The following is a 12674-nucleotide window of genomic DNA, read 5'->3' on the forward strand; positions in this document are numbered from 1 at the left end:
TCGAGCTCTTTTCGCGAGCTCAATTCGAGACGGTGTTTCATTCATTCGTTCATAACCTCTCATATAAAATAATGAAAAAGTGAAAAAAGTAAAATGTGTTGACATTTGCCATCTTTTTTTGCATTCCATGCCAGTGAGGGGTGCAACTCAGTATGGCACCAGGAGTAAATGATTAAATTCTACACATTTTCATTGCTCAAAATCCTAACGTGTATCAATTTGCATATAGAATATATATATATATTTTTTTTCATTTAAAAAGGAAAGTTTGCAAGTTTGTAATTCAAGAAGTAGTCTATTAGAGATATTTCACTGTTTTTATATTCAGATTCTTAATAAACTTTTCATTTTTAATCTTTGTTTTCAAGGCCCTACATCATTCAGTCCCAGAGATATGGGGATCTCAGGCTCCATTTCCAGCTTAATGAATATTACCCATTTTCAGTGACTAATAGCCAAATGCTAGTCAATCCTAATACAGCTGATGTTACTTAAAGAGATATGTTTAAAGAATAAATCATGTTGAAACTAGAAATGTAGCTTGAAAATGAATGTTTCACTGTAGTTGATCTGATCACATTGTGATTTTGTTATGGAGATGTTTGCACTGCAGAGACCCCTGCTATAAAACTCTGACTATTTTTTATTTTTTCTCGTTTAACAGTCTATAACATACTATGGAATCTGCTTTAGAACTACTTTATAAAACTCTAGATGACCTGGAAAAAGATGATCTGAAGAGATTTAGGAGTCTCTTAAAAGGAGATGGGTGCATTGGAGCTGGTAAACTGGAGAATGCTGGTGTCACTGACATAGTGAATATGATGGTGGAGTGTTATGGACCAGAAGAAGCTGTAAAGATCACACTGAAGATCTTGAATAAGATGAACCAGAACCAGCTGGCTAAAGAGTTACAGGAGAAACACAAAGAAGGTAATTAAGGCAAAAATACTGATCACAGAAAAAGAGGCAGCACAGATTCAGAGAAGAGAGTATATCCAGAAGCAGCCATTAGCACAATATAAGAGCCTTGCATTTGATGTGGAGCTACCTGTTCAGTAGAGGTGTCACGCTTCTAGTTTCTCACGGTTTGGTGTGTATTGCAGTATTGAGGTCACAGTTTTGGTTTGGTTTGGTATTGGGTGGGAATTGCTGGGGTGAGGTATTCTTAATGTGGTATCAGAAATTACTACAATAATACTAATTTGTTGGAAAAATAAAATACCTGGAACAATTTTCCTTAAAAAAAAACCTTTCAGTAAAATTTCTGTAATCTCTTATGATGTGCTCCATCATGCATGTGCATATTTAAAGCAGTGGTTGACTGTTTTTTCTAGGCTTGATTGTGTTTATGGGGTGAAGTCTAATATGTGTTCATGCTTTGTTTTTTAAAAATCACATTATTTTTCATAATTTACCTTTATTCCACACCGCTCTCTCACAAATGCCTTGATTATTTCTTGTTTTTATGGAGCCCCTCCCTCTGAAATACTCAATGAGCTGGGATTGGTTAGCTGGCTCAGAGTGTTGTGATTCGCTAAACTGCCGAGTGTGCATCTGAACATCCCGCCCCTCACCTCAGCGCATGTGCTGCGGTTGTATTGTAAACAATTTACAACAAACTATTTTTACACCACTACTGTTCAATAGCCAGTGGAAGAAGACCAAAGGGGGCTTAACATGTGTCCTCTTGGGATGGTCAAAGAAGAAACCAACCAAAGAGAGCCCATTTGACACAAGGAAACCTGAGCATAAAAAAGAGGAGAGACAGTGCTTTCCTTAAATACAATAAAGCTGCATTTATTTGATCAATACAATTAGAAAAACGTAATTTTGTAGAATATTACTATTTAAGATAATTTTCTGTTACTATCAGTGCTGAGAATTGTTGTGCTACTTAATATTTAGTGTACACTGTGACACATTATATTTTTCATGATTCACAGATGAACAAAGTTTGAGGAACAGCATTTATTTAAAGTATAAATATTTTGTAACTTTATAAATGTAGTTCTCGATCAATAATGCATCCTCACTGAACAGAAAGATAATAATAATAAAAAATTCATAAAAAATATTTTTCTCATTCTTTTTTCTCTCTTCACAGTGCAAAAATCATTAGAGGCATCTAAGAAACACACCAGAGAAAAAGGTGAACCATCTTAGGTCACGTCTTTACATTTGGTTTGAAATTATTTTGGCATGTTTGATGTATATTGATTTCAGTACATAATTGCTTTCAGTACTATATATTTACATACCATATTTCTGCAATACTTGATTTTGATGACAGTCATTCCAATGTGAAAAACCTTTGTGTTTAATTTGATGATCTTGTTTTATTCCCCCCTTTCCCCATTTTATATATGTTTTTCCATACAAGTTGATTTCTGGCTGCAGGAATTCTTGATAAATCACAAAATTAAAATAAAGGAGAAAGTGGAACATATATTTGAGGGTAAAGAGGCAAAGGAAAAACATCTGAAGAATGTTTTCACAGAACTCTACATTACAGAAGGGGATATTAAAGAAGTCAATCATGAACATGAGGTTCTGCAGATTGATGATGCCTTTAAAACCTATAAATCACAGAACAGCTCAATCAAATGCAATGACGTATTTAGTCTGAACAAAAATAAGAAAAAGATTGTGCTGACCAAAGGCATTGCTGGCATTGGAAAAACTGTCTCAGTGCAAAAGTTCATTTTGGACTGGGCAGAAGGAAAAGCCAATGGCAATATTGACTGTGTGTTTTTGCTTCCATTCCGGAAGATTAACTGCATAAAAAACAGAGAGATCAGTCTGCATGAATTTCTACAAAAGTTTAATCCTGAAATGCAGGACCTGGAAACAACAAAGATAAATAAGGTATATAAATGTACGCTTGCATTCATCTTTGATGGACTGGATGAGAGTCGACTGACTCTGGATTTTGACAGTGGAATGGTGACGAGTGTTGAGGAGCGATCATCTGTAGATGAACTGTTTACAAGTCTGGTAAATGGGACTCTGCTTCCATCAGCGCTCGTCTGGGTGACCTCGCGACCTGCAGCAGCCAATCAGATCCCTCCTGAGTATGTTGGGTTGTTCACAGAGGTGCGAGGATTCACTGACCAGCAGAAGGAGGAGTATTTCAGAAAGAGAATTAAAGATGAGACTCAGGCCTCCAGAATCATCTCACATATTAAGAAATCTCGAAGTCTCTACATCATGTGCTACATTCCCGTGTTCTGTTGGATCACAGCCACTGTTCTTCAGAACATCACTATTGGGAACAACGCAGAGGACTTTAACACAACACTCACTGAAATGTACATCCACTTTCTGCTGATACAGATGAACATGAAGAACCAGAAGTATGACCGAAAAACACAAAGAGAACATACCAAGCTGTTAGATTCCAATAAAACAATGATTTTGAAGTTAGCCAAGCTAGCGTTTGAACAACTAAAGAAGGAAAATATTGTTTTCTACGAGAAAGATCTGCAAGCATGTGATATAGATGTGAGTGACTTTGAGTCCACAGGAATCCTGACTGAGATCTTCCAGCAAGAGGCTGTACTTCACGAGGTGAAGGTCTTCTGCTTTGTGCATCTGAGTGTTCAAGAGTTTCTCGCTGCTGTGCATGTGTTTCTTTGCTACCTGCACAAGAACATGAACGAGCTTCAGTTTTTCTTTGAAGAAACACAAAATGAGGTCAGGCTAATCTGTGAGCTTCAGTCTGAAAGTCCATTGCATTATTTGCTAGTGAAGGCTGTTGAGAAAGCAGTGCAAAGTCAGAGAGGACATTTAGACCTCTTTTTGCGGTTTCTGATGGGCATTTCACTGGAATCCAATCAGAACCTGCTCAGAGGCCTGTTCCCTCACACTGAAGACAGCAAAGACAGCGTCACAAAAACAATCAAGCACATTAGAAAACTATTACAAGAGTACACTTCACCTGAAACTTCAGTAAACCTGTTTTACAGCTTGCTGGAGCTGAATGACAATTCATTATATATGGAAATCAAAAGTTACATCAAATCATATACAAGAACCCACCTCTCATCTTCCATGTGTTCATTGCTGGCCTATGTACTGATGATGTCACAGGAGGTGCTGGATCAGCTTGACCTGCATAGGTACGAGACATCATGGGGAAACCAAAAGAGATTCCTCCCCGCTGTGAGATGCTGCAGAAAAGCCTTGTAAGTAACTTGCTGACATTTGTTTATTTATTTTTTAGCTCTAAAAACAATATCAGTGTAAAATGCAGTCTGAAGTCTCTTGCTTTTACTGATTTTGGTGATTAAAATCAATATTTACTTGAATAACTGTAATAACTGCTGGTTTCGTCTGGTCAGAGGAGAACTGGCCCCCCAACTGAGCCTGGTTTCTCCCAAGGTTTTTTTCTCCATTCTGTCACGATGGAGTTTTGGTTCCTTGCCGCTGTCGCCTCTGGCTTAGTTGGGGTCACTTCATCTACAGACACACAGATTGAAGTAGTTTAAGTCTTTGGTTATTTTAATTGTGATGATTTTGGCTCACATTTAACAAAAACCCACCAATTCACTATCTCAACAAGTGATATTAGTGACTTGTTTGCTTTAATTAATGCATCAATTCAGCATGACATGGCGGCATGACAAACAGATCACCTGCTGAGGTGGTATGGAAGTCCAGGTTTCTTTGACAGTGGCCTTCAGCTCATCTGCATTTTTTGGTCTCTTGTTTCTCATTTTCCTCTTGACAATACCCCAGATTTTCTATGGGGTTTAGGTCTGGTGAGTTTGCTGGCCAGGCAAGCAAACCAACACCATGGTTATTTAACCAATTTTGGTGCTTTTGGCAGTGTGGGAAGGTGCCAAATCCTACTGGAAAATGAAATCAGTATCTTCAAAAAGCTGGTCAGCAGAAGGAAGCATGAAGTGCTCCACAGTTTCTTGGTAAACAGGTGCAGTGACTTTGGTTTTCAAAAAACACAATGGACCAACATGGAATGCATAGTCGATATAAAAAAAAAACTGGATGATGAGTAATTTCTTAATGAATTTACTAAATTCTGAAAAAAACAAAGGTGTTAATTATAGGAAACTAAAAACTCTGCATGTGTTAACATATAACACTGTCTAAGACTTGATAGCTGCTCTGTTAATTCTATGTCATCAGTTAGGAACCTAGGTGTGCTATTTGATAGCAATCTTTCCTTAGAAAGCCACATTTCTAGCATTTGTAAAACTGCATTTTTCCATCTAAAAAAAAAATAAAAAATCTAAATTACGGCCTATGCTGTCAATGTCAAATGCAGAAATATTAATCCATGCATTTATAACCTCAAGGTTAGATTATTGTAATGCTTTACTGGGTGGTTGTTCTGCATGCTTAGTTAATAAACTACAGCTAGTCCAAAATGCAGCAGCAACAGTTCTTAGGGTGTACTCACACTAGGCATGGTTGCCATGAACCGGGCCTGAGTACGATTGTCCCCCCTCCCCACTCCCCCTCTGGCCTGCACTCACATATAGGGTTTCAGCATTCGTGCCGGAGCACACTTACGTCATTATGGTGCGACGGTTTCGGGATAAACAGGAAGAGCGGCGCTCTCTGAACACAATGGAGTGCATCGCTCTGTTTTCTTTGTGGAAAATTTTGTGTTGTTTGGTCCACAGCCTGTTGTTAAACAGATGTGTCGCGAAAATTTTCACGTAATCGTGCTGCTCGTATGAGGATGTTTGCAAGGTACCAGCTGAAGTGCAGCAAGGACTTTGCAGTTTTTAGTTTTTATGCGTTTTGCACCTCTGCCGTAGACCAAAGCGACCCTTTCCCTGCCATGTTGGTTTTGGAGCGTCGCAAAACCGTGATGCAAAGCGTCCTTTTCCGTGCTCCGGCACGGTTAGCGCTCACACTGCATGCGAACCGCGCCCGAGTCCAACTGAACCGTGCCCTGGCCCACCTCTTCCAAGCGGGCCAGGGCCGGCTAATCGAGCCGCGCCCGGGCACGATTCGGAGCACTCACACTAGTCAAACGAACCGCACTTTGGTGGTCAAACGCACTCGGGCACGGTTCAGACTGGCAGTGTGAGTACACCCTTACTAGAACCAGGAAGTATAACCATATTAGTCCGGACCTGTCAACACTGCGCTGGCTCCCTATCAAACATCGTATAGATTTTAAAATATTGCTTATTACTTATAAAGCCCTGAATGGTTTAGCACCTCAGTATTTGAATGAGCTCCTTTTACATTATAATCCTCTACGTCCGCTACGTTCTCAAAACTCAGGCAATTTGATAGTACCTAGAATATCAAAATCAACTGCGGGTGACAGATCGTTTTCCTATTTAGCGCCTAAACTCTGGAATAACCTACCTAACATTGTTCGGGAGGCAGATACACTCTTGCAGTTTAAATCTAGATTAAAAACCCATCTCTTTAACCTGACTTACACATAACTGTCAGGGATCGGTCAGATCCGGTTCCTACCAATCAGCCACGATCCACATCACCTGAGTACTAACCAGCAACCAGCCACAGCTGCTACGCATTACGTAATCCAATCACCAACAGTATAAGAGCACTTACCCACATCACAGATCCCCGTTAAGCCTCCAACAGGAACAGACTCTTCACTCTCATCTCCTGAAGCTCTCCTTGCCAGACATAACGTATACTCACCTTTTGGTGTTACACTAACCTGTGTCTTTGCTCTGCTGCCTTCAGGACCGCTGATCATCAGCTCTGTAACGGTGATTCTATGGTCGCTGAAATCTCCTGTAATTGTCCTGATGTAGTTACTGTCTTCGGCATCTAAGGATTGAGACAACGCCAGTGAACAATCTTAATTGTGGCTTTGACGTTACAAGAACCTAGCGAACTTACCTGCCTGGATATTCCATTCCATGTGACACTCAGAGCACCTATATCAGTGGAGATTCTACGAGCACTTGAGGACACGGATTCACCACACTTGTACATATATCACTCAATAAATCACTGTTCTGAATTCACCTTATCTCTGCATCATGAGTATATCCTGACAATAACATACTAATATGCTTCTAATATCCAAATCCATTAAAGGTTTTTTAGGTTGCATTAATTAGGTAAACTGGGAACACTTCCCATAACACCTGATGTACTTGCTGCAACATTAGAAGTATGGCATCTATGCCAATATTAGTCTGTTTCTCTCTTATTCCGAGGTCAATGTAGCCACCAGATCCAGTCAGAGGTTCACTGCAGTCACCCGGATCCAGTACGTATCCAGACCAGATGGTGGATCGGCACGTAGAAAGGACCTCTACAGCCCTGAAATACAGCAGAGACCACGACAACTAGAGCCCCAGATACAGATACAAATTCTTGAATGATTTTGCTTGACAATCCTAATAAGGCTGCAATTCTCTCGGTTGGTTGTGCATCTTCTCCTCCAGACGTTTTCCTTCCACTCAACTTTCTGTTAACATGCTTGGATACAGCACTCAGTGAACAGCCAGCATTTTTGGCAATTAATGTTTGTGGCTTACCCTCCTTGTGAAGGGTGTCTTCTGGACAATTGTCCAATCAGCAATCTTCACCATGATTCTGTAGCCTAGTGGACCAAACTGAGAGACCATTTTGAAGGCTCAGGAGACCTTTGCAGTTGTTTTGAGTTGATTAGCTGATTGGCATCTAATCTAATTTGCTGTGAATTGGTGGGTTTTTGTTAAATGTGAGCAAAAATCATCACAATTAAAAGAACCAAAGATATTAAAACAAAATAAACACAAAAATATGTTTTGGACAAATATTTATTTTTCACAGACTCTATGGATGTGGTCTCGATAATACCTGCTGTGAAACTGTGGCTGTGGCACTGCAGATACCAGACTCACCCCTGATAGAGCTGGACATGAGTGACAATGATCTGAAGGACTCAGGAGTGAAGCTGCTCTCTGATGCACTGAAGAGCCCAAACTGTCAGCTGAAGATACTGAGGTTTGAGAATCAGATGTTTTTATCTGTTGATTTGATACACATGAAGTATAATCACCCAAATCAAATAAGTTATTGAAAGTTAAAAAGCCTTTATTCACATTATGTTCATCACAGCCAAAACATTAATAATGATTAAAAACTACATTTGGCCTTCAGCCTTCCTCAGAATGTGTCAGGTACCATATGGATGACAGGTGTAGGTATAATTAATCAGTGAAGTTGGGAGAAACCAAATGAACCTTTACAGAGGGACCTGATTTCCCCACACTTTCATTTGTTTTACTTTACTTTTAGATTTATTTTCAGAGTAGTTTTTTGATCATATTTTATCAAAATGTTTGCCAGTCATTCAAAACCCTCAAATATGACACTATATGCACATCCAAGTGTTTGTGTAGAGTCTGGAAGCTGTTAGTGCAGAGATCGTCAAAACTGCTCCTGGGGGCCCACTGTCCTGGAAAGTTTATTTCCAACCTGCTACAGCACACCTGCCTGTGTATTTTCAAGCATTCTTGAGGAGCTTGATCAGCTGCTTCAGGTGTGTTTGATTAGGGTTGTATCTGAATTATGCAGGACAGTGGGTCCCTAGGAACAGGATGGAAGATCTCTGTGTGCTTACTGTATGACATGAAGGCACCAGTGCAATAACTTGGATTTTTCCTGATAACAGCGGAAAAACTGGTTAACAATCTGAGTTCACCTTTATTTCCAACAGAATGTGTTGAACTTATTAAATGATAACAGAAACTGCAATTTTTATCAGTATTAAAGGAATGTGTAATTGTTCATTTTTTATTACTCTGTTCAGATTGTATTGCAGTCATCTCACTGATCAGAGCTGTGAATTCATGGGATCAGTTCTACAATCATCAAACTCTCGTCTGATAGAGCTGGACATGAGTCGCAATAAGCTGCAGGACTCAGGAGTGAAGCTGCTCTCTGATGCACTGAAGAGCCCAAACTGTCAGCTGGAGATACTGAGGTTTGAGAATAAGATGCATTTTATATGTTAATTTAATACACATTAAAAGTCTGAATTTACCTCAGAAGAACAGCATGATCCATCTGTGTTCAGTGGAGGATATTTCTTTCTGATGGGAAAATAATTTATTCTTTCATTAGATGTACAACATGTTATTTTAATATACACATTAGTAGTTCAATGGATCACAAAAATAATGATCATATTGCTTTTTTTGAGTCATGGGTCAGATTATTTGGACTTTTAGCTAATGTAACAAGGTTTGTATAAAGTGTGGCAGATTAACTTTATCTTAATATTTGCTTAAAACATAACAGATTGTAATTTTGGTGCAAAAAAAGTTTATTATTGCCTCAACACTCACTCATTATTGTACTACTCTTCGATGTATCATTAAACAGAATATTCTATGAATCATAAATACTGTAAACAGTGGTAAGCAAATATGTATATTTTTAAAGAACATACATGCTAATTTATCAAAACAATATAATATAAACAGATTGAACCATGTTCCCTTATAATCAAATTGACCCCGTACACTGTTGAAACTTTAACAAACCCTTAAACTCATAACACCAAACGTGTCCCTAACCTTACCCGCATCACACCTCAACAGCAGCAGAAGTGTTGTGCATTAACACAAGCTTTTAATCACTGTATAACATGTTCAGATCTTTTTAGATTTCCAATAAGTGCTTGATCATATGGAACTGAAAGTTTAATGGCATTTCCAATCATTTTAACTTACATGAAATAATGATTTGTCTGAACATTGTCTAATGTTTAATAAGTTTAATAGCAAACATTAACAAGCACACTATCTTACATTTGTTACTGCTTGAATACATATTAAATTAGATTAGATTAGATTAGATTCAACTTTATTGTCACTGCACATTATTAGCATCTACAGGTAACTAGAATTGCAATAAGCAGTAAGTACAGAATAAAGGTCTATAATATGTACAATAACTATACAGGTAAGTGTTATGGACATAATTTACAGATATTAAATACTATAAGCACGATATACAGATAGGTGTACTATGAACATACTATACAGATGGGCTATGTAAAAGTGTATGTACACTATAGGCAGAACTATGAACATAATTTACAGTATTGCAATAGACAGTAAAGTGCATCGAAAATATTACAGTGTGCAAATGGATTATACAGTGTTCCTGGATGAACAGACAGTAGTGCAAGTAATAACAAGTTACTGTTTTTTTTTTTTTGCTTGATGTGAATAAATAAATTAATCAGTCAGAGTGTTGAAGAGGGGGAGGAGTCTATGTGTGTGGTGTGGGGGGTGTTGAGGGGTGTCAGAGGGCAGAGTTCAGCAAGGAGACAGTGTTAGGGAAAAAGCTGTTCCTGAATCTTGTGGTCCTGTCCGGAGGCTCCGGAAACGACTCCCGGAGGGCAGGAGGTTAAACAGTCCATGGTCAGGGTGAGAGGAGTTCTTGAGAATGCTGCGAGCTCGACGTATATAATGATCCATCAAGCATATCATAATGTTTGTTAATGATGTATTGATGAAAGTAATTATAAAGTGTTACAAAAAATATAACCATTCCACGGCACACAACATAGACAAATATAATATAGGTTACGAATAATCTAAGGTCTAATAGTATAATTAAGATACAGAAATGTAATAGTTAAGTGTAAAATAACAGCATCGTTTTCACAGAATAAATTTTATATAGATTAACCTTTGTTTGTTTTCTTGTTTGATTTAGCTTTATGACCATTCAAGACCTGATGCATAAATCCAATATAATGATATACATCATATCTCTCTTAAATTGCGTTCACACTAGCAGCAACTTGTGTTACTGCATGTCGCCAGGAGCAGGTGATGAGGTAGTTAGGGGGCATTCTCACTACTGGCTGCCTAGTAACCTTGTTGTTGACAGCAAACCGGTTTTCTTGCATCTAGATACAAACATATTGGAGGCAGAAGACAAAAAATATAATATAAATTGAATCCATGCATAAAAACAAAAATGAATGAGAAACAGAGTCTGCTTTTTTCCATTAAGTATGTTTATCTATGACAAAAACGCATACAGCCTCTCCTCCATCTGGAGTGGAGTGGAGTAAATAGTGGAAAATCATAGATATGTATACATATACCTATACATATTTATACTTGGTTACTGAGTGACCAAAATGGCTGCACATACACATCGCAAGACTCTGCATCTCTCCAGTTTTAGCAATTTTACAGTATTTTTGCTAATCTAAGGTCTGTTCGTACTGAACAGCTTTGCTTTAACATCCTACACCCGATAGGAGTTTATATCACCAATCTTCTACTCATCCCTGAGATCTCCATAACACCCAAGGCTATGTCAAGCTTGCAGCATTCTCAAGGACTCCTCTCATCCTTACCACATACCGTTTAACATCCTGCCCTCCGGAGGTGCTTCAGGAGCAGCAATGACAAGGACCAGCAAACAACAGCAAACTCAGGAACAGCTTTTTCCCTACAGTGGTCTCCTTCCTGAACTCTGCCCTCTGGCACCCTCCACACCCCCCACACCACACACACAGACTCCTCACCCCTCCTCATCACTACATACATGAAAGACCAAGATGGCGGCGCGAACACATCGCGAGGCTCAGCGTCTCTCCAGTTTTTGCAATTTTGCAGTATTATTCCTGCTCATCTCGGGTCTGTTCGTACTGAACAGCTTTGCTTTAACATCATACACCCGACAGGAGCTTTTGGATATCGGTGAGGACTTTACCAGCAGTTTTATCACCAATCTTCGACTCATCCCTGAGATCGCTAGAACAACCGAGGCTTCGCACTCTACCCGGCCGGGCGGAAGTGCTCGCAGGCGGCGTCGAGATCGTAAACAAAGGCGGGGGAAGCGCGGAGGTCTAAGAGCCAAGCTAAAGCTAACACCGCTCCGGCTCTCTTTACCCAGCATTTTCCTCGCTAATGTGCGGTCACTGGTGAACAAAATGGATGAGTTACGACTCCGCATCACCCACAGTAAGAGACTTATGGACTGCAATGTCATGGTTTTCACAGAAACATGGCTACACAGCGACGTACCCAACAATGCTATTGAGCTAGCAGGACGCTACACGCTCCGGGCAGATAGAACGGCAGATGACTCCGGCAAGACAAGAGGTGGTGGATTGTGCATTTATGTCAACAAAGCTTGGTGTACGAACACTGTCATTGTTGGGAGACACTGCTCAGCTAACCTAGAGTTTCTCATGGTTAAATGTAGACCTTTTTATCTGCCACGGGAGTTCACTTCCACCATAATAACCGCAGTCTATATTGCACCGGATGCTAATGCCAAGCTTGCTTTGAACGAACTTCATGCAGCCATTAGTAAACAACAGACTGCTCACCCAGAGGCTGCTTTTATTGTCGCGGGTGATTTTAATCACTGCAAATTAAAAACAGTACTCCCCAAATTTCACCAGCATGTTTCCTGCCACACCAGAGGAGACAAAACTTTGGATCATGTTTATACAAATATCAATGGAGCTTACATCGCGAGCCCCCTCCCCCACCTCGGACAGTCTGATCACCTTTCTTTGTTTCTCACCCCTAAGTATTCACCCCTCATCAACCGTGTGAAGCCATCAGTGAGGACCATCAAAGTGTGGCCAACTGGAGCTGACTCTTTACTTCAAGACAGGTTTCAACACACTGACTGGAGTATGTTTGCTTCACAGGCTGCCTGTGGCTCTCACACGGACA

General features: G+C 39.6%; 1 protein-coding gene across 1 annotated transcript in view; it reads left to right on the forward strand.

Moving 5' to 3' along the window:
- The first annotated feature begins 677 nt into the window (after positions 1–677).
- The window catches only part of LOC128015077 (NACHT, LRR and PYD domains-containing protein 12-like), a 32852-nt gene continuing 20855 nt past the window's right edge, over positions 678–12674 (forward strand). The window contains exons 1-4 of the mRNA XM_052598782.1: positions 678–933; positions 2384–4187; positions 7783–7956; positions 8765–8938. Coding sequence (XP_052454742.1) covers positions 678–933; positions 2384–4187; positions 7783–7956; positions 8765–8938 — 2408 coding nt within the window. The remainder of the gene's footprint in view (positions 934–2383; positions 4188–7782; positions 7957–8764; positions 8939–12674) is intronic.

The sequence above is a fragment of the Carassius gibelio genome, chromosome A6 (assembly GCF_023724105.1).
Source record: "Carassius gibelio isolate Cgi1373 ecotype wild population from Czech Republic chromosome A6, carGib1.2-hapl.c, whole genome shotgun sequence".
In the NCBI taxonomy this organism is placed as follows: domain Eukaryota; kingdom Metazoa; phylum Chordata; class Actinopteri; order Cypriniformes; family Cyprinidae; genus Carassius; species Carassius gibelio.